Source organism: Odocoileus virginianus, chromosome 10 (assembly GCF_023699985.2).
Source record: "Odocoileus virginianus isolate 20LAN1187 ecotype Illinois chromosome 10, Ovbor_1.2, whole genome shotgun sequence".
Taxonomy (NCBI): domain Eukaryota; kingdom Metazoa; phylum Chordata; class Mammalia; order Artiodactyla; family Cervidae; genus Odocoileus; species Odocoileus virginianus.
The window spans coordinates 29,435,682-29,459,644 of record NC_069683.1 but is presented as its reverse complement, the minus strand read 5'-3'; the positions used below and the strand labels follow the sequence as shown (position 1 = coordinate 29,459,644).

The 23,963-nt window shown below is 36.5% G+C and overlaps 1 protein-coding gene across 4 annotated transcripts in view; it reads right to left on the bottom strand.

Annotated features, from left to right (window-relative positions):
• FCHSD2 (FCH and double SH3 domains 2) overlaps positions 1-23,963 on the bottom strand; it is a 247,863-nt gene that overhangs the window by 126,541 nt on the left and 97,359 nt on the right. For all 4 annotated transcript variants that reach the window (XM_020902752.2, XM_020902754.2, XM_070473282.1 and 1 more), the window contains exons 5-6: positions 10,655-10,799; positions 2,768-2,901 (exon numbers count right to left, since the gene is read on the bottom strand). In XM_020902752.2, the coding sequence (XP_020758411.1) occupies positions 2,768-2,901; positions 10,655-10,799 (279 nt within the window). The remainder of the gene's footprint in view (positions 1-2,767; positions 2,902-10,654; positions 10,800-23,963) is intronic.

The following is a 23,963-nucleotide window of genomic DNA, read 5'->3' as shown; positions in this document are numbered from 1 at the left end:
CAGTTTCTGCTTCATTTGCTAATCCTCATACAATCCTTGTGTGGCAATAAAGAAAGTACTAGTAACAAGTAAAATAATAAAGTTTCTAACTTCAAAGATTATCATCTAGAACAAATAAAATATATATTGATACAAACAATGAACTATACTGCACACTTCCCTTCCTTAGCCACCTTCCAAATGTTAATGTTCCTGAGATTTCCAAACTCAACTTCTCATCTCATTTTATATATGATGCCATCCTTTTAACTATCATCTGATATGCAACTAACCCCCAAACCAAGATCTTCAAGCCCAAATTCTTCTGTGAGAGTCAGATACATAACCCTCTACCAAATATATTAACTCCATGGTCCCACAGGTTTTTCAGAACCTATATATTTAAAGTGGAACTCATCCATCAAACTGTATACTTCCTTCTATGCTCTCTCCTAATGTACACATCTCACTACCTGTCAAATCATCTGTCAAAACTATATATAGCACAGTTTTCACTTCCCCTTCCTGGTCTTTCTTCTCATCTCTACTTAGAAAAACCATTCTTCAGAACTGTGTCCAAATACCACTTCTTCTATAAAGGTTTCCTTTCTCATTAGGCAAAATTAATCTATCTTCTAGACTTACATAACAGTGTTTTCACGTAACTACTAAAATAAATTACTAGGTGACATTAGGCATTTACTTTCTTTGAGTTTACTGTGAATAAACAAACCATAAGTTTACTTTAATACACATTTGTTTTTAATTCTAGGCTCTAAACTTTTTGAGGGCAAAGCTTACCTTACTCATTTCTGGATCCATGGTACTCAATATAGAGTAATCATTCAAAAAAAAAAATTAGCGAGTGAATAAAGATATTTCTTTCCCTGTTGTTGAATTAATTTTCAGAAAAGTTACATATGGAACGAAATGTCTGATCTGCTGTATCCTGTTTGAATCTGAACCATATTAGGAAGTAGTTTCTTGTGATCAGCATCTCTGCCAAATCCATTTCTGTGTGTGTTAGTCGCTCAGTCGTGTCCAACTCTTTGCGACCCCGCGGACTGTAGCCTGCCAGGCTTCTCTGTCCATGGAATTCTCCAGGTAAGAATACTAGGGTGGATTGCCATTCCCTTCTCAAGAGGAACTTGCCAACCCAGGAATCGAACCCTGGTCTCCTGCATCACAGGCAGATTCTTTACCGTTTGAGCTACAGGGAAGTCCCTGTGTCAAACCCATACCTCTCAAGAAAAGCCCTATAACTGTTCTCATTTTCACCCGTTGACCTTGGCTCAAGTAGGTATTTATATATGCTCTACAAAATCCATCAATTCTCTGTTCTCAAATCCCTGAGAATTTAAAAAAACAAGTTCTTAAAAACCACCATGACAGGGTATCCCTAATGGAGAGAATCTAATCTAGAAACTTCAGATCTTACTGGGAAGACGGGTTCACCCACTCTTAAGAAAGTATAGGAAATATCTGTATGCTTATAAAAAGAAAATAATTAAGATAATAAACTAAGAGAAATATTAAATATGTTTTCCAGTACCATTAAGCATGTTATGAGTATTTATTTACCATCCCTTGGTATAAAACAAACTTTCCAGGAGCCCCTAAATTTTCACATTTGCCTATGAAATTGTTTAATTTCTTGCAGATAAAAAAAATACATATTAGAAAGACACCCCTGACTCCTTTCTAGTCTGCACAAGTGTTTAATTGTACAGACTTTCTGGTTCCATGACTATAAGTTCAAACTCCTACATTTTCCATCAGTGAGCTGACCAAATGGGAGTCTTACCCTTCCTTACAGACATCTTCAGAATACCGTTCTATAACACAGGTTTCTTTATTCTTTTTGGACTCTGTAGGAGGAGAGGGTGGGATGTTTCGAGAGAACAGCATCGAAACATGTATATTATCTAGGGTGAAACAGATCACCAGCCCAGGTTGGGTGCATGAGACAAGTGCTCGGGCCTGGTGCACTGGGAAGACCCAGAGGGAGCGGGTAGACAGGGAGGTGGGAGGGGGGATCTGGATGGGGAATACATGTAACTCCATGGCTGATTCATGTCAATGTATGACAAAAACCACTACAATATTGTAAAGTAATTAGCCTCCAACTAATAAAAATAAATGAAAAAAAAATTTTAATCTTTCCTCAAGCTGTCAGTGCAAAAATCTCTAACTGCTAGCTTTACATTTCTTTGTGTTATAAACTGCCAGTTCCTTCTTTTCCTAATTATTTTCAAATAAAGGACTTTTAATTCACATATACTGAAAGTAAAATTCACACACAGTTGCTAAAGCATACATTAAAAAGTGTATGTTAGAACTTCATATAAGAGAAAATTCTAGGGCAGGATTTCTACATTGAGGTCAGTGCTCTTATTCACTTGATGTGTCCATTATCCTTCAATGGCACACTGAGGATCAGGGATTTTTCACCTACAACTGATTTAGTCTGGCATGAGAAAAATGAGGCTCTAAAACCCTGATATTCAGACACTTAAGCAACTTAAGCAGACTTTTGCTAAGCTTCCAATACAATGTTCATTTGTCTTCTTTCTTTTTCAAAATTCAATTTAATGTGAAAACTGATCAAACATTCTCATTTTGCTAATATTAATGTAAATAAAATCAACCAATGTAAGAGAAAACTTTGATCTAAAGTATATAACATTTACAGGTCTGATGAAATGCCCTATACTAACAGAAAACAAAGTACTGGCAAAAATAACATTTATTTGCATAATTACTTTTTCAGAAATGCTAAAACACATACTTTGCCTCGATGTCAGCTTTCTCTCGTACTGCATGAGCCATCTGTTCAGTCTCAAAGTATTTCTTCTTGCCTTTAGCTAAATCTTTTACTGTCTCTTGCAATTCAGTTTGGATCTTTGTCAACTGGTCCACACACTGTAAAATACAAAGTGCAGTTTATGATTTTAGTCTTTAGGCTTACAGAAAATGAGTCTGTCCTAAGAACTATGCACTATGCCCTCAGGATGGAAACCCAGGAGAAGAATCAGCACTTTTAGAACCCTTCAAATTGCAAATTAAAATTCAGTGAACAGCTGGTACTCCCATTTCAAGTAATGTATGGAAGAGTGTCACATTTTGCCTAGTAACTCTGCTTTGAGAAATAACCTCTGAGTGCTGCTGATAACTGACTAGGGCATAAGAAGAGCAACAAAGAAAATGTTCTTAGTGTTGGAGCACAGCAATAAAGGCAAAAGATTAAAGCAATTCTATAATCTTCGTAGTACTAATAAAGTCTCCTATGGCACAAAGGATACTGAAGGATTCACTTCAGCACTGAGTAAAGGAAGAGTGAAATCTGAGTTTAACATGATAAGTCCAAGATGAAGGAGAGAGCAAGAAACCTGGGTACCGCATAACAATTATTACTCAAACTATCCCAAATTCAACTCTTTGGATACAGATTCTAGGAGAAGGGACAGACATAATAACTCAAAGAAATATTTAATGAATAATTCTTATAACACAATGAGGCCCAAGTAACACTGCTTTGGGACCCTTCTGGATGTCCAAAGCGTAATTTTTTTCCCCAGTTGGAAACAGTTTGAGGCCAGTTTACCCAGTTTCACCAGTTTGAATTTCCCCAGTTTTACCAGTTTGAGGTCAATTCAGGGCAGCCTCCATTGAAAAACTTCTGAGCCTGAATAACACTGTCAATATATGGTGGAGACTGAAGAAACTCAGCAAAGCAGGAAGAGGTACTGGTTAAGAGACTACTGTGCCAGGATGAACAGTGTAGAGTAGAACAAGGACATCAGAAGAGCAAGGGTAAAGCACAAATAAATTTAAACTTAAACGTCTGACATACAGGCTAGAGTTTCTCAGTAACTTAGGTGTTAAGAAAGGGACTACTCTACAGGAAGAGAGAGAACTGAAAGGTTCCCTATGGGTACATTTATTGAGCACGTAATAAGTGTCAGGCTATGAATAAAGGGTAAACAAAAACAAAAACACCTCTTTCCTCCTTCATAACAACCTGACACTCCCACAGAATAGTGCTAAACATCCCAATAATGCCGTGCTTGCATGTGTGAAGAGCTAAGAAAATGCTCCATGGGTACAATTAGATATTAATAATCAGGAAGTGGAACATAGCCTGAAAAAATACAGCTGTGTTTAATGGGCAAAAGGGATGGATTATTTAAAAGAAGAGTCAGGTGTAAGGTATCTATATCCAAAACGTATGTCCGAAACATACATTACCTTAGTGGTAATAAAACAGAGGAATGATTGAATAAAGCAGAATAAATGAAAGATGTATTCAGAAGTAAAAAATAATAAACATAAAGCTTATATAGAAACATTAACAATAAATTAGGAAATAGAGAATGCAAAAAAAAAGAATAATCTAAAAATAATTATACATGTATTAATTACAACTACTGTAAAAACTAAGAAGGTAAAGGAGTAGGAAACACAAATAGTCTACTGAGGTGAAGTTATTTTTCTGTAAAACTATTTAAACAATAAATAAAACTGACAAAACAGAGAAAATTTTAAAAAAGAACACAAAGATTAAAATGTTACAGAGGGGTTAACATTCAAATATATAAACAGTTCAATTTGATATTAAAAAAAACCTGATTAAAAAATGGGCAGAAGATCTGAATAGACAATTTTCCAAAGAAGATATACAGATGGCCAACAGGCATGTGAAAAGATGCTCAACATCACTAGTCATCAGAAAAATGCAAATCAAAACTACAGTGAGGTATGACTTCACACCTATCAGAATGACTATCATCAAAAATACCACAAATAACAAAACACTGGCAAGGCTGTGGGAAAAAAAGGGAACCTTGGTACTCCGTTGGTGGGAATATAAACTGGAGAAGCCACTGTGGCAAATAGCACGAAGGTTCCTTACAAAAACTTAGAACTACCATATGATCCAATAATCTACTCCTGGCAATATATCCATAGAAAATGAAAACACTAATTTAAAAAGATACATGCACCTCAGTGTTCATAGCAGCATTATTTACAATTGCCAAGATTTGGAAGTATTCTAAGTGTCCATCAACAGATGAATGGGTAAAGAAGATATGGTATATATACAGCTCACACACAAAGGAATGCTACTCAGTCGTGAAAAAGAACGAAAATTTGCCATTTGCAACAACATGGATGAATTTAGAGGGTATTATGCTTAGTGAAATAAGTCAGAGAAAGCCAAACAGTGTACATTAATACTTACATGTGGAATTTAAAAAATAAAGTAGTGAATACAACAAAGAAGAAGCAGACTCATATATATAAAGAACAGACCAGTGGTTATCAATGGAGTGAGGTAAGGGGAGAGGGGCAAGAGATAAGATACATGAATATATTGTGTAGCATGAAGAATATAGCCAGTACTATATAGTAACTATAAATGGAAGTATAATCTATACATATTTTAAACCATTATATTATTCAACTCAAACTAATTTAATACTACAAATCAACTATATGTCAATTAAAAAGATATTAACAGATGGAGAATTTTAAGTCAAATTGGTTTTGATCATGAACAATTTGTTTTAGACTATCCTCTTCTTGTCTATTAACTGTAAAAGTTAGACAACAGAGATTTTTAGAAATAGCCAGAATTAAAGAACAGCAATACACACTGGACTTAAGGGATTTAATATCTGGAAGAAGAGAAGCACAGCTAGGTAAGCTCTACATTCACCCTGACTTTTTTCCTTATGGCAATTTTTGAATCACAGTACAGAGAATCAGAATATAAAACAGAAAGTGGTTTTTTTTTTGTTTGTTTGTTTGTTTTTAACTAGACTGTGGAAACAGAGGTTGGAGTTTGAGGGTGCCAAAAGAGTAGGAACTTGAGAGATTCACTCTGGGAAGAAGGGTACTACAGAGAAGCAAGCCATAAAATCTATGCAATTTCCCCAAGTCATCAGTTGATTTCTAAATGGCATTTGTGGAATGAAGCTCCAAGAAATTCAGGAAAGAACAGTAGCTAAAAGGCTAATGAGCTGAGCAATGAACAGAGGGAGCAGAGCAGCTACATGATGTTGAGAAGACAAAGGCTGGAGTTCAAGTCTTGTAAAAACAGAAAGGCTTTGTTAAATATCCTATACTTTCAGGTAAGACCCCAGAAATAAGGACAAATGTGAAACAGACAAGCCTAAAAAGTCTAACACTAGATCCTATCAAAATCAAAGTGATTAAATAGTATTCTATCTGCCTGCTAAAAAACTTAACTCTCTTTGGAAACAGAAAACATCTTCCAGAGCCACTACAATTTTTATCCACAATATCCAGCACCATGAGGCTTACAAAAGCAGTAGACCCAAATAACCAAAAACAAGCAAACAAACAAAAAAACAGCTAATGATAAAAAGAGACCTACAGAGTTCAGATAGTGGAACTATGAAACAGAGATTAGGAGTAATACATTAAACAGGAGAAAGAAAAAACATGAAGAACAGTATCAGAAACACAGACTCCATTTTTTAAAAAATAAAAAATTCTAGAACTGAAAAATACACTGAGATTCCAAAAGATAAGTTTTAAAAGCAGATTAGAAATAGCAGAACATTGGGGTGCATGTGTCTCTCTCAGATCTGGTTTCCCCTGCTGGTGCACTGGGAAGACCCAGAGGGATGGGATGGGGAGGCAGGCAGGAGAGGGGATCGGGATGGGGAACACATGTAAAACCATGATTCATGTCAATGTATGGCAAAAACCACTACAATATTGTAAAGTAATTAGCCTCCAACTAATAAAAATAAATTAAAAAAAAAAAAAAGAAATAGCAGAACAGCACAGGAGCACTATACACAATAGTGAAGAAATGAAAACAACCCAAGTGCCCATCGAGAGATAATTGTATAAAGAAGATGTAGCATATACAGGGAACTCTAGTCAACACTCTATAACCACCTATACAGAAATAGAATCTAAAAAAGAGTGGATATAAGTGTATATATAACTACACTACAGCAGAAACTAAGACAACATTATAAATCAACGATATTCAAAAAAATTATAAAGATGTGGTGTACACAACACACTGGACTATATTTAGGCATAAAAAGAACAAAATTTTGCCATCTGCAGCAACATGGATAGACCTACAGAATATCACACTAAATGAAGAAAGTAATACAAAAACAAATATTATATGATATCACTTATATGTGGAATCCAAAAAATACAAATGAATCTATATACAAACAGAAATAGACTCACAGACATATAAAACAATCATATTATCAAAGAGAAAAAGCAGGAAGGAGGGATAAATTAGTATGGGATTAATGTATACAAAGTACTATGAATAAAACAGGTAAGTAACAAGGATTTTCTGTATAGCATAGGGACCTATATTTAATATCTTGAAAGAACTTACACTGGAAAATGATCTGAAAAATATATAAAACTGAATCACTTTGTTGTACAACTGAAAATAACACAGTATTGTAAATCAACTCTACTTCAATCAATCTATAAAAACACACACACAAAAAAAGATAAATAGCAGAACAGAGTGTTAATCAACTGGAAGATAACAGTTGAAAATATTCAGACTGAAGTGCAGGAAAAAGTACACTAATAAAGAAAGTGCAGAAAAAGTACAAAAGACATGGAAAGAGACAAAGGGTCTAATAGCAAAGAAGTCCTAACAGGGAGGTAAATGGAATTATGTTATGAAAACATTTTTACATTGTTTAAGAGGTGGTAAAATACTAATTCACAATAGACTTGAAGTTTGAAGAGCAGTAAAAGTACCAATTCATGGTAAATTACCATGTCAAAAAAGCATATTAGAATCTCTAAAGTAATTACTAAAAGAACAAGATTATAAAATTAAAAAGCTAATAGTGAAGGAAATTTTGATAATAAAAAGTACAAGATTGCTCAATGTCATTAATCACCAGGGAAACTACAAATCAAAACCACAATGAGATATCACCTCATACCTGTTAGGATGGTTAGTACCAAAAAAACAAATGACAACAAGTATTGGCAAGGTTGGGGAGAAATTGGAACCCTTGTGCACTGTTGGTGAGAATGCAAAGTGGTACAGCTCTTTATGGAAAAGAGTATGGCGATTCCTCAAAAAATTAAAACTACAACTATCAGACATTATCCAGCAATCCTACTTCTAGGTATTTATCCAAAAGAAGTGAAATCAGGATATCAAAGAAATATTAGTATTCCCATGTTTACTGCACCACTATTCACAAAAGTCAAAATATGGAAATAACCAAAATGTGGATAAATGCATGAATGTATTTAAAAATATGGTATATACATAAAGTAGAATATTATTCAGCCTTAAAAAAGGATATCCCATGCATGTATCCATGCAACAAAATGGTTGAAACTAGAGGACATTACGCCAAGTGAAATAAGCCAGTCACAGAAGAACAAATACTGCATGATTCCACTTACACGAAACACATAAAATAATCAAACATAAAAAATTTCAGTTATACAAAATAAATAGTTCTAGAGACTGTCCGCACAACATTGTGCTTATAGATAACAATATTGTATTGTACACTTAAAAAATCTGTTAAGAGGGTAGAGCTCATGTTAAGTGTTCTCATCACACTAAAAGAAAAAAAGAAAAATACAAGATTAATCCAAAAGGAGGCTAAAAGAAAAAAGAAAGTATGGAGAAAGGGTTGGAGTACAGAACGAAAAATAGATGATTTTTTGATCCTATGTGGAGTCAATTTGTTGTAAAGTTTGGGAAGTACAAATGGAGAAGTCAATATTTGTGGCCATGTGTTGCTTTTCTTGCTCCATTGGGAATCCATCTCAATCTTCCTTTGGAGAATCATCTTTTCCCATTTTTAGTCCATGTAGTTTGCACAAGGACTGTAACCTCTGTAACTCAAGAAAAGTCAATGAGCCTCAATTCTGGTAGTTTTGTTAGAACTTAGGGGAAAGTGGAAATTGCGGAATTGCTAGCTGTGATATTTGTAAATCTGGCATGTTAGGGGCGGCACAATGTGGGGAAAGTTGCTATGCCATAGAGAGTTGCTGAAGAATGAAGCCACCGGGGAAAGCTAACGGATGGGAAGAAACACGAATTCTAATGCCATCATTTGAGCTCCTGGATCCACTCCTGCCTGGATTCCATCCCCGCTGAAATTTTTAGTTATACATTCTCTTCTTGGTTTAAGTCAGTTTGAAGTAAGTTTCTGTCATCTGCAATTTCAGAGTCCTGATAGGTATGCTCAATATATGGTGTGTGTGTAACTTGCTTCAGTTGTGTTCAACTCTTTGTGACCTATGAACTATAGCCTGCCAGGCTCCTCTGTCCATGGTATTCTCCAGGCAAGAATACTGGAGTGGGTTGCCATTCCCTCCTCGAATGCTCAAAATATATTTAGTGTTCAACAACTGCTTAGATAAAACATAAACACCATTATTACTGGCTATAATATGTTAATTCACAGATAAGTGGACTTGTCAAACCTCACCAAACATTCTTTGCTCCAGTATGTTAAGTGAAATTCAGATCATAGAAGAGCACAAATCGGTTAACTCTTTCAAAATATTCTGATATTGAGAAATGTAGAACTTCCAATAATTCAAATAGATTTGGTGAATGCACCGGCTATTTGAAACATCATATTTCCTCCCAGTTAGGAAGGAGCTAGATCAATTCTCTGCCTCTGTTTCCGACTCTCTCTGTGTGTGCTGATGGATACACACATACACAACATTTTTTCTTCCAATCGAAAGCCTTGTTCAGTCAGTGATCATGTATTGTTTTCAAAGAAAATTTTGAAAGACAATTTTGAGCAGAGGCATTCTTATAGAAATATGTTAAAACCCACTGATACTACATGAGTGTTTGAAAGAGATATATTTATTAATAACATTGATCTCGTGCTACTAAAATCATCTTTGGAAAAATGGAAGATTATTTAGTTTTCATTTGTAAAAATTAGTGAAAATCCAAAGGACAATTAGGATCAAAACAATGGTTTGTGAAATATTATTTCCTTAAATAATTACTTTAATAATTTTTAAAGTATTAATACTCCTATAAAAAACATTTAAATACTTCTTAGGCATCATGATAATCTCTAATTTTGTAACTATTTCTAAGAGGATCTAATTCAATTACCTACTTTCAATCACAAGCTTTTCATAAAAATCACATTATTCTTTCTATGAATTTTAAAATTCTGTATAATCATTTAAAATTTTTTATGTAGTTTATATAATTAAACCTTAGAGTAACCCAGTTTTGGTAATAAGTTCGCTATATATGGTCAAGATGTGTCAATTTCCTTTAAATTATTATGCAAAATGGATCAAACCAAAACTAAGATTTTATAAAGACTTAGTGGGATTAATAACATTGTAATTGTTTTAATATACACCAATCTAAGTAGGTCTACTTCCTTGAGTTAAATTGAAAAGTGATATTTGTAAGAAATGTTTACTGAGCTTTCAGATTCAAATCACACTCACCTGTGTCAATTAATAAAATACAGTAGCCAGAGGGAACATGTTGAAATCAGAAAGTCTATGTTAAAATCAGAAACATCTGGACCACAGAGAAAAATTCAAAGTGTAAAATGCAATTGAATATAATCTTGCAGATTATAAATGTAGTAGTGAGATATTAAGAGAAAAGAACAAATAGAAACGATACCCTTTTCAGCTGCTGTTCTTTTAGGCTTCTCACTGTCCTTGCAGGCTCAGAAATGAAGTTTTTATAGTTTTCACATATATTGATCCGAGACTGGGCTACCTGCATTGTTCCCTCGAGAAAAGATTTCCAAACAGGATACATGCTCCTAAATTCAAAGAGGGACAGAAAAGTATTAGGCAGAGAAAAGGAAGAACAAGTTGCCTAACCTTTTGCTCTCTGGCTAGCACCAACAAACAGAATTAATAGTTTCTTTTTAGTTTAAAGTGAATTTATATTGGTTCATAGGTAGTAATGTTTTTAGCATATATAACAACTAGAAACATGGAATACGCTCTGTTTCTCTATAGCCTGACAATAGGCTGTTTTGATTCATCAGCTATTCATGATACTGGAGTAAAGTGATACAAGAATTACAATTCTAGACAAAGCTAACACTATAAAAAAATTAGTGAATAATTCAGACTTTCCAGGCCTTTCACTATTTCAGGACTGTCATTATGAATACCAAATTTCATTATTTCATTAAGGTATTTTCCTGATTTTACAGATGAGGTAACTGAGGCTCAAATTTAGAAGATCACCCTAGCTCACACAAGAATGTGGCAGTACTGAGATACAGACAAATACCTCTAAAGTACATTTTCAACTATATTATATTGCTCTCTTACATAAATGGATGTGACTGGAAAAAAAATCACGAACAAATGCTTATGTTCTTGAGAAGTCTATGTTATTATTGCTCTACATCTGTTTCTCTGTTGTAATAACACTTAGCCAGAATCTCATTGCCGCTTGGAGTCATTCCAACCAAGTTCCATCACCTTTGCTTGATAAATGTGCTCTCAGCAATCTTTTGGTAAAGTCAAAGAATTATTCATCCTTTGCTTTCTGTAGTCAATTTCCTTTTCAAGCCTTCTCTTCTGCTTTCCTAAATGCCTGAGTCCCAACATGATCCTATACTAGTTATAAACATATTTTAGAACTTGTAACAATGAGTGGTACTTTGCTAAAAAGAGATATTCCATTGATATAATATTCATCTAATAAGATTTCTCTTCTTACGTCTAATGGATTTTCTGCTACAGCAATATATGGGACCATGTGCTATCGATACATAAAATGCTAGCTGTTGGGTCAACAGATGACAGTGTGAAAACAAGAAAAAGAAAAGTTGCCTGGGTCCCCGTTCTACTTGGAACTAAAAAAAAAAACCTTGAAACTGTATTTTTCAACTACAGGGATAAATAGTTTGTGCAATGGATTGGTAGTTTATATAATACACTGAATGCATCAGTTTAGATGGAAATATTCACTTCTTTAAACAGAGGTATATTAATTCACCTCTGGAAAAAAAGTCAGTGTGTTGTGCCAGCAAAAACTGTCAGCATAAAACCAATGATGGAGTTTAAGAGCAAAATGAATATAGGATAATAAATGTTAACTAAACCTACTGTGGTAATCATTTCACAATATGCATAAGGCAAACCATCACACTGTATACCTCAAACTTATACAGTGAGGTCTATCAATTATTTTTCAATAAAACTGGAAAAAAACAGCAAACTTAATGTCCCCCATGGTCTCACGGCATGACGACTGATGGAATCTAGAATGTAAACTCACCACAGAACTTCGTAAGCAGTCCAAAATTGATAATTCTCTAGAATGCACTAAGAGAAAAATTCAGTTCTCTGCTTTGAAATTATTAATTTATACTTAAAATACATTTTAAAACCATAAAGAAAATGAGAAAGAACCATTATAACTATAATCTGAATGAAGCAAGGAAAAATGGAAAGAAAGGACAAAGGAGGGGAATAGGGAAGAAAGAATTCCTTCATCCACACTTGCCCCTTCTTCCTTTTACCCCTCTATCTAACTGACTGCTGCTTATCCTTCAAATCTCAGCTTAAATGGAACTTCCTCAGGGAAGTCTCCCTGGAGAAGGGAATGGCAACCCACTTCAGTATTCTTGATGGAAAATTTCATGGACAGAGAAGCCTGATGTGCTTCAGGCCGTGGGGTAGCAAAGAGTCACCACGACTAAGTGACTGACACAGGGAAGTCTCATGATCACCACCAAGTCAATGCACAGACTCAATCAAATCCTTCCTTGTTCACATGGTTCACATGGTCTGTTCACATGGTTCTAGCACTTTTCCTTCAATTATAAGTATCTTTATGTAATTGTTAATGTTTGTCCATCTCACTACAGAAAAAATTTCCTGAAGGCAGGGGTGTATGTCCTTCTCTTAATATTATTTCTATGGCCTAGCACGTGGCCTAATAATTAGAAAGGTTATAATAAGTATGTATTGAATGAAAACAATGAATGGATGGATGAATGTATAAATCATAAAGACTGTAAAATAAAAAGTCCTTTCATTATAGAGATCTTTAGAGATTAGCAGACAAATACATAGCACGCAAATATTTTCAACAATGATACACCATGAATTGCCTGAAATTTGGTTACCAGTTAGTGAGAAGATATGGGTTCAAGTTCTAGTTTAACCAATATAATTTGTAGCACATCTCACTACACTTTCATTTCCTCTACTGGAAAATGGAAAAATAATAAAAATACCAGCACCATGTACCGCTATTATAACAATTAAATGCAAATGATGTGAAAATTCTTGCCACACAGATTCTTTTAAATGAATAAACAGTAACAGTCACAGAATTGCAGAAGAAATACTACAGAAGTACTTTGTAGAAATACTTCTTATTAACATAATAGTGGTAGTTCCAATGACAATGGTGTTTTTCATTTCAACTGAGGAAATAATAATGGGCTGTAGAGTGAGTTCCTAAAAATTTCATTTCCCTAGGCTTCATATATAAAATTTTGTAACATAAGGAAAGGTATCAAGCATTTACAGTATTTTACTATTCTGCTCAGCTGAGGAAATAAGACTCAAAATTATAAAAGAAAGCAAGGAAATTCTATTAAGAACCTATCACATTCTAGGCACTATGTCGTGTATTTTACATGTACCACATCATTTAATCCTTACGACAACTCTGTAAGACAGGCATTATCCCTGTTTTGCAGGAGAAAAAGTAAAGCTTGGAGAAGTTGTGAAATTTTCCTCTGGCTATTCACCAGGAACTAGTACTCTCATGGTTATAACCTAGACTTTGCCATTATCAATAACTAACTGTCTACTCTAATACCAATTTAATCATCTAATCTCTGACCAATGCCTCCTCCTTCTCCTCACTACCTTTAGGATTCTCACTTCAACAATTACTCAACCCAATCAGAGCCCACAATCCATTTCATCCTGCCTCCTTTCCACTGTCTTTTACTCCCTTCTCATAATCTTCCTTTATGGCTCCCTTTATCCAGCCTAGATTTCCAATATTATCACTCTCTAATGTACACCTTATTACCTCTGCCTCACTCTCTTTCCATCATTATTATTTACAAATTCCAAACTTGGTTAAACCCAAAATTCTGTTTACACTATACCAATGTCTGTGCAACAGAACACTGCTGAAGAAAATAATCATGCTACCTATTCTCACTTTAAATTCATGTCAAATAAACCTTACTGTTACCCTTCTCGAAGGGATTTTGCCAATCCAGGAATCGAACTGGGGTCTCCCATATTGCAGGCGGATTCTTTACCAACTGAGGTATCAGGGAAGCCCGTGTTACCCAGCAATCCTACTACATTCCCCTACTTTACTTATTTGCTCACTCTTATAGATAATTATTTCCCACATTTCCCTCTCATCTCAAACCTCTAATATGACCACACTTTCCAGCTCATAATGAAGCATGAAGACAACGTCCACATGCTCCCTCCACAGCGACTCTCTCCCTGCTTTTGCACCAACACACTGGGTTATCTTCCTCTTTACTCCCAAAAACTACTTATGCTCTGAAGGTCAATTTTTCACATCTGTACACTATATAACCTCTAACTCAAGACTTCCAGTCTGAGGAGGCCTTACAAATAGCTGTGAAAAGAAGAGAAGAAAAAAGCAAAAGAGAAAAGGAAAGATACACCCATTTGAATGCAGAGTTCCAAAAAACAGCAAGGAGAGATAAGAAAGCCTTCCTCAGTGATCAGTGCAAACATATAGAGGAAAACAATAGAATGGGAAAGACTAGAGATCTCTTCAAGAAAATCAGAGATACCAAGGGAATATTTCTTGCAAAGATGGGATCAATAAAGGACAGAAATGGTATGGACCTAACAGAAGCAGAGATATTAAGAAGAGGGGGCAAGAATACACAGAACCACACAAAAAGGATCTTCATGACCCAGATAATCAAGATGGTGTGATCATTCACCTAGAGCCAGACATCCTGGAATGTCAAGTCAAGTGGGCCTTAGGAAGCATCACTATGAACAAAGCTAGTGGAGGTGATGGAATTCCAGTTGAGCTATTTCAAATCTTAAAAAGATGATGCTGTGAAAGTGCTGCACTCAATATGCCAGTAAATTTGGAAAACTCAGCAGTGGCCACAGGACTGGAAAAGGGCAGTTTTCATTCCAATCCCAAAGAAAGGCAATGACAAAGAATGCTCAAATTACCACACAATCGCACTCATCTCACACACTAGTAAAGTAATGCTCAAAATTCTGCAAGCCAGGCTTCAACAATATGTGAACCATTGAACTTCCAGATGTTCAACCCGGTTTTAGAAAAGGCAGAGAAACCTGAGATCAAATTGCCAACATCAGCCGGATCAACGGAAAAGCAAGAGAGTTTCAAAAAAAATCTATTTCTGCTTTACTGACTATGTCAAAGCCTTTGACTGTGGATCACAATAAAGTGTGGAAAATTTTCAAAGAGATGGGAATACCAGACCACCTGACCTGCCTCTTGAGAAACCTGTATGCAGGTCAGGAAGCAACAGTTAGAACTGGACATGGAACAACAGACTGGTTACAAATAGGAAAAGGAGTATATCAAGGCTGTATATTGTCACCCTGCTTATTTAACTTATATGCACAGTACATCATGGGAAACACTGGGCTGGAAGAAGCACAAGCTGGAATCAAGATTGCCAGGAAAATATCAATAACCTCAGATATGCAGATGACACTACCTTTATGGAAGAAAGTGAACAAGAACTAAAGAGCCTCTTGATGAAAGTGAAAGAGGAGAGTGAAAAGGCTGGCTTAAGCTCAACATTCAGAAAACTAAGATCATGACATCCGGTCCCATCATTTCATGGCAAATAGATGGGGAAACAATGGAAACCGTGACAGACTTTATATTTTGGGGCTCCAAAATCACCACAGATGGTGACTGCAGCCAAGGAAAGAAAAGACACTCCTTGGAAGGAAATTATGACCAACCTAGACAGCATATTAAAAAGCAGAGACATTACTTTGCCAACAAAGGTCCATCTAGTCAAAGGTATGGTTTTTCCAGTAGTCATGTAGAGATGTGAGAGTTGGACTATAAAGAAGGCTGAGCACCAAAGAATTGATGCTTTTAAACTGTGGTGTTGGAGAAGACTCTTGAGAGTCCCTTGGACTGCAAAGTGATCCAACCAGTCCATTCTTAAAGAAATCAGTCCTGAATATTCACTGGAAAGACTGAGGCTGAAGCTGAAACTCCAATACTTTGGCCACCTGATGCGAAAAATTGATTCTTTTGAAAAGACCCTGATGCTGAGAAATATTGAAGGCAGGAGGAGAAGGGGATGACAGAAGATGAGATGGTTGGATGGCATCACCAACTCAATGGACATGAGTTTGAGTAAACTTTGGGAGTTGGTGATGGACAGGGAGACCTGGCGTGCTGCAGTTCATGGGGTCGCAAAGAGTCAGACACGACTAAGCGATTGAACTGAACTCAAGAATAGCAATCTAGCTTTCTCCTACAATATAAACTTTTTCCTTTCTCTTGGATCATACTCATATAATATCTCCCATCTTAAAAAATAAACAAATAAATCTTCCATCAACCCTCCCATTTCCCTCTAGCTACCACCCCAATGTCTGTTCCCTTTAACAGCAAAACTCCTTGAAAGAAATGTCTGAAATTACTGCTTCTGTTTCTCTTGCTGGTCACTCTTGATTAAATTCAAATAAGGCTTTAACATTCACCATTCTGAAATTACTTGTCAAAGTCATCAAAGATCTCCCTGTAGCTAATCCAAATAGTCGATTGAAGTTTAGGCCTATTATTCAGCCTATCAGCAGTACTGACCTAATTTATCCTTCTTAAAATGTTTTCTTCACTTGGCTTCCAGATTATCACTCTCTCTTGGTCTGCCTTTATCTCACTAGCCAGAGATTAGTCTCCTTTGCTGGTTCCTTTCAATCTCTTTGCCCTGTAAATGCTGAGTGTCCCTACAGTCAGCTTCTTTTCTCCCACAACTTCTCTTCCACAACCACACACTCTCTCCTAGATAAGCTCATGTAGCCCCATGGCTTTAAATACTGTCAATATGCTGACTATTCCTGAATTTTTAATTCAGACATCTTCTGTAACCACTCAGTTGCCTGTTTAACATATCTGACTTAAGATATTTAGCAAGTATCTTAAAACTTAATGTCTGAAACCAAATTCTTGATTTCCCTAAAATGTTCTATTAATCTATCTCATTGACAGCTACTCAAACCTTCTAGTTGTTCAAGCCAAAACCACTAGAGTCATCACTGATTCTTTTTTCCTCCTTATATTCCACATCTGATCCACCAAGAAATACGGTTCTTGGTATTTTAAAACAGACTTTTAAAATATAAAGGAAACTGATTACTGTCTATCTCTATCCACTGCTACCACCCTGGTTTCAGCCACCATTATCCCATACCTGGATTACTACAATAGCCTAAATGACCTCTCTCTGATTCTGCTCTTGTCTTCCTAAAGTCTATGCTTTACACAGTATAGCCACTACAGTGCCCAGCACTTTTTTTTCTTTTCTTTTCATTTATTTTTATAAGTTGGAGGCTAATTACTTCACAACATTTCAGTGGGTTTTGTCATACATTAACATGAATCAGCCATGGAGTTAGATGTATTCCCCATCCCAATTCCCCCTCCCACCTCCATCTCCACCCGATTCCTCTGGGTCTTCCCAGTACACCAGGCCCGAGCACTTGTCTCATGCATCCCACCTGGGCTGGTGATCTGTTTCACTATAGATAATATACATCCAGCACTTCTTAGTATTCTGTTCTTCTTACTATGCTTACTATCCTTATCACAGAGTAACATAATGTTTAATTACTCATATGCTTATTGTCTTGTCTTTCACTAGAATGAATGCTTTTATTTTTCAATTAGAGTAGAATATGAATTGTAAGATATATATTTTTAATTTAAAAGGTGAGTCATTTTAACAAAAAAAAGATAACAATGGTACAGGAGATATAAGGCACAAACTGTATAAGATATACATGAAAGAACTTAGGATACTCCTTTATCAGAGTCAAGACACTCTTATTTTTTTTTTTACTTTTACAAAGCAGAAGATTTGTCTTATTTACTTTAGTATCCTCAGCACACAGAACAGGGTCTGGCATAGCAGACTCACTCAATATATATTTACGGGAGGAAGGAGAGGAGGGAATGATGGAAATCAGATTTAAATCCAGGATCTGTCTGGCTTCCAAACCTTTGCTCTTCTGTTTACATAATATTGCTCCTGGTCCCAGCAATACTATTAAAGAATTTTTTAAAAGACTCTTGGACTTCCCTGGTGGGGCAATGGATAGGAATCCAACTGCTAATGCAGGGGATATGGGTTCAATCCCTGGTCCGGGAAGATTCCACATGCTGCACAGAAACTAAGCCTGCAAGACGCAACTACTGAAGGCCGTGCACCCAAAGCCTGTGCTCTGCAACAAGAGAAGCCACTGCAAGGAGAAACCTGAGCACCACAAGGAAGAGTAGGTCCTGCATGCTGCAACGAGAAAAAGCCCATGCACATCAATGAAGATCCAGCACAATCAAAAATAAAATAAAAAGTAAAAAAAGAAAAAAAAAGTGTCTTCACTCTAATAAAGGTATCCTAAGTTCTTTGTGTATATCTTACATAGTTTGTACCTCATATCTCCTATACCATTTTTATCTTTTTTTGTTAAAATGACTCACCTTTTAAATTAAGATATATGTATCTTACAATTCATATTGAAAAATAAAACTTGCCATAATAATTAAGTTGTAATTAGTAGAATTCAAAAATATCAATCTAGGATTCCTCACTGGTCCAGGGGTTAAGACTACATTCTCCCCCATTACAGAGTGAAATAAGTCAGAAAGAGAAAGACAAATACTGTATATTAATGCACATATATGGAATTTAGAAGACAGGACCAATGATCCTACATGGAGGGCAGCAAAGGAGACACAGATGTAAAGAACGGACTTTTGGACTCAGTGGGAGAAGGCAAAGGTGGTATGATTTGAGAGAACAGCACTGAAACATGTACACTACCATATGTAAAAGAGATGACCAGTGCAAGTTCAGTGCGTGAAGCAAGGCACCCAAAGTCAGTGCTTTGGGACAATCCAGAGGGATAGGGTGGGGACGGGGGTGGGAGGGGGGTTCAGGATGGGAGGACACACCAATTCATGTTGATGTATGGCAAAAAACCATCACAATATTGAAAAGCAATTATCCTCCAATTAAAATGAAAAAATTAATGGGAAAAAAGATTCCACAGTCCCAAAGCAGGAGGCACAGCTTTGATTCCTGTGGGGAACTAAGATTTCACATACTGCATGATGTGGCAAAAAATTAAAAAAAAAAACTGATCCATATACCACCTAAAATCGTGCTGTAAACTATTTCTCATATAACTAAGACACTGGAAAACAGATCAAACCTTATCAGGAAAAATTTTTATTAGGAAACAAATCAACAAATTTATTTGACTGCATCAGTGGTCACATAAATCTATATATGTAATAAAACACCACAGAACTTAATATACATACACCTACATACACACAAACGAAAGCTCGTAAAACTGGTGAATTCTGAATTAGATTGGTGGATTGTATCAATACTGATTTCTTAACTGTGATGCTGTAGTACAGTTATGCAAGATAACACCACTGGGGAAACTGTAAGAGCACTCTTTGTCTTATTTCTTAAAACTGCACATGAAACCATAATTACTCTTTTTAAGTAAAAACAAGTTTAACAAACAAAATCACATATCTTTCTTGACTTGGAAAACAACATCACACATCAAGAAGACTCTAGAAAATGCTGGCAAGTTAAATTCATAATCTAAGATTAACATATATAGTGACTGATATAAGGAGAAAGTATGGTGCTTAATAAATAAGTGTCCACGTATTGTTGGTCTTGGTAGTAGATAGGGAGACTACACTCATCCTAGGTAACAGAAGTAAAGGCAGGGATTGACTGATACTCAGTCCAGTTGAGGTGTGATAAGAACTGCAATACAGCTGCAGCTTAAAGCTCCCAAGAGCTGGGGAACCTAGCATGAAAGAAAAAGAAATGATAAGAAAGGAGGAAAGAAAGGTAATTTGGGGTCAAGACTCCTTGTGGCTTTGGATATCATAATTTTTAAAAAATTACATACTATTAGAAGGGAGAAACAACAGAAGATTTTCAAGTAAGGGGTGACAGTAGGCCTGTTTTACAAAGACATATATATGGTGGGTGGTACTGTGGCAAATGATTGTAAAAGGTGGTACTATGGCAAATCGAACTGTGAAAGCAGAGAAGCAGCTACTTAACATTCCTAAGAGAAAATGAGGTCTGTTCCCAAGCTGCAGAGTTCCTAAAAACACAGATCATTACTAGTTTATAGGCAATATTTAAAGACAGGAAAATAGATAAGATGACTTAAAATAGTCACTAGAGAGCTGAGGGAACTCCAAAGAATATTTACATAGAAAAGACCTGCTATGGTCTGAATGTCTGTGTTCCCCCAGAATTCACATGTGGAAATCCTATTCCTCAAAGGTGATAATGGTATTAGGAGGTGAGGCTTTGCAGAGGTGAAGGCAGAATGAGTCAGTCAGTTCAGTCACTCAGTCGTGTTTGACTCTTTGTGACCCCAGGAATCGCAGCACACCAGGCCTCCCTGTCCATCACCAACTCCCGGAGTCCACCCAGGGTCTTTTCCAATGAGTCAGCTCTTCGCATGAGGTGGCCAAAGTATTGGAGTTTCAGCTTCAGCATCAGTCCTTCCAGTGAACACCCAGGACTGATCTCCTTTAGGATGGACTGGTTGGATCTCCTTGCAGTCCAAGAGACTCTCAAGAGTCTTCTCCAACACCACAGTTCAAAAGCATCAATTTTTTGGCGCTCAGCTTTCTTCACAGTCCAACTTTCACATCCATACATAACTACTGGAAAAACCATAGCCTTGACTAGATAGATGGACCTTTGTTGGCAACGTAATGTCTCTGCTTTTTAATATGCTGTCTAGGTTGGTCATAACTTTCCTTCCAAGGAGTAAGTGTCTTTTCATTTCATGGCTGTAATCACCATCTGCAGTGATCTTGGAGCCCAAAAAAATAAAGTCTGACACTGCTTCCACTGTTTCCCCATCTATTTCCCATGAAGTGATGGGACTGGATGCCATGATCTTAGTTTTCTGAATGTTGAGCTTAAGCCAACTTTTTCACTCTCCTCTTTCACTTTCATCAAGAGGCTCTTTAGTTCCTCTTCACTTTCTGCCATAAGGGTGGTGTCATCTGCATATCTGAGGTTATTAATATTTCTCCTGGCAATCTCGATTCCAGCTTGTGTTTCTTCCAGCCCAGCGTTTCTCATGATGTACTCTGCATCTAAGTTAAATAAGCAGGGTGACAATATACAGCCTTGATGTACTCCTTTTCCTATTTGGAACCAGTCTGTTTGTCCATGTCCAGTTCTAACTGCTGCTTCCTGACCTGCATACAGGTTTCTCAAGAAGCAGATCAGGTGGTCTGATATTCCCATCTCTTTCAGAATTTTCCACACTTTATTGTGATCCACACAGTCAAAGGCTTTGGCATAGTCAATAAAGCAGAAATAGATGTTTTTCCGGAACTCTCTCGCTTTTTCGATGATCCAGCAGATGTTGGCAATTTGATCTCTGGTTCCTCTGCCTTTTCTAAAACCAGCTTGAACATCTGGAACTTCACGATTCACGTACTGCTGAAGCCTGGCTTGGAGAATTTTGAGCATTACTTTACTAGCGTGTGAGATGAGTGCAACTGTGCAGTAGTTTGAGCATTCTTTGGCATTGCCTTTCTTCGAGATTGGAATGAAAACTGCCCTTTTCCAGTCCTGTGGCCACTGCTGAGTTTTCCAAATTTGCTGGCATATTGAGTGCAGCACTTTCACAGCATCATCTTTCAGGATTTGAAATAGCTCAACTGGAATTCCAGAATAGTGTCCTATAAAAGAGACCCCACAGAGCTCCCAAACCTCTTCTCCCAGTAAAGTGAAAGTGAAACTGAAAGTCTCTCAGTCGTGTCCAACTCTTTGCAACCCCATAGACCCCACCAGACTCCTCTGTCCATGGAATTTTCCAGGCGAGAATACTGGAATGGGTGGCCCATTCCCTTCTCCAGGGAATCTTGTTTTTGCTGACTGTATAGAGCTTATCCATCTTTGGCTGCAAAGAATATAATCAATCTGATTTTGGTATTGACCATCTGGTGATGTCCACATGTACAGTCTTATCTTAAGTTGTTGGAAGAGGGTGGTTGCTATGATCAGTGCATTCTCTTGGCAAAATTCTATTAGCCTTTGCCCTGCTTCATTTTGTACTCCAAGGCCAAATTTGCCTGTTACTCCAGGTGTTTCTTGACTTCCTACTTTTGCATTCCAGTCCACTTTAATAAAAAGGACATCTTTTTTGGTATTAGTTCTAGAAGATTTTGTATGTCTTCATAGAACCATTCAACTTCAGCTTCTTCAGCATTACTGGAAGGGGCATAGACTTGGATTACTATGATAGCGAATGGTTTGCCTTGGAAATGAACAGACATCATTCTGTCATTTTTGAGATTTCATCTAAGTACTGCATTTTGGACTCTTTTGTTGACTATGATGGCTACTCCATTTCTTCTAAGGGATTCTTGCCCACAGTAGTAGATATAATGGTCATCTGAGTTAAATTCACCCATTCCAGTCCATTTTAGTTCGCTGAGTCCTAAAATGTCGACCTTCACTCTTGCCATCTCCTGTTTGACCACTTCCAATTTGCCTTGATTCACGGACCTAACATTCCAGGTTCCTATGCAATATTGCTCTTTCAGCATCAGACTTTACTTCCATTACCAGTCATATCCACAAATGGGTGTTGTTTTGCTTTGGCTCCATCTCTTCAGTTTTTCTGGAGTTATTTCTCTACTGATCTCCAGTAGCATATTGGGCACCTACCAACCTAAGGAGGTCATCTTTCAGTGTCCTATCTTTTTGCCTTTTCATACTATTCATGAGGTTCACAAGGCAGGAATACTGAAGTGGTTTGCCATTCCCTTTTCCAGTGGTTTACCACACTTTTAAAAGTTAGGTTGTATAAGCTAGCCTGGGGTCATAACCTTATCCTTATTTCTTTGGTAGCCCACAACCTGAAATTCAAACAAACTTGGAATACAACCTATCTATAAGTTGGAGTCCTTCTCTACTATTCAGCATGCAGCCTCTTCCTAAGTCAGGTTCTACTTACATCAGCAATACTGTTAACATTTCCTGTGTATCCTTCAGTTTTCTAGTACTGTTAAGAAATTATCTTATGACCCAGTAACTTGATAAATATTCAGATTCCAAATCACACATTTCAATACTGAGTTCTTAATTACCCTGGATTCTCTGCTATTGCTTCATGAGTAATAATTAGTCTTAACTTCAACCAGACTGCAAATTCTGAAACCCTGTCTTTGACATAGTTTCCCTCAACATTAAGGACAGTCTTGAGTACAAAAGCTAATAAATACTTCCAAATAAACTGCAAAAAAAGACATCCAAGTCTAAACAAAATTATAAATACTTTAAAGATACCTGTATGGATTGGGAGAAAATATTTGCAAATGATGTGACCGACAAGGGATTAGTCTCCAAAATTTACAAAGAACTCATGAAGCTTAACAGCATCAAAGCAAACAATCCTACCAACAAATGGGCAAAAGATCTAAGTAGACATTTCTCCGAAGTAAACATATAGATGGCCAAGAGGCACATGAAAAGATGTTCAACACTGCTGATTATTAGAGAAATGCAAATCAAAACTACAATGAGTTATCTCCTCACACCAGTCAGAATGATGGATACATGCACCCCAATGTTCATTGCAGTACTCTTTACATTAGTCAAAACATGGAAGCAACCTGAATATCTATCAATAGAGGA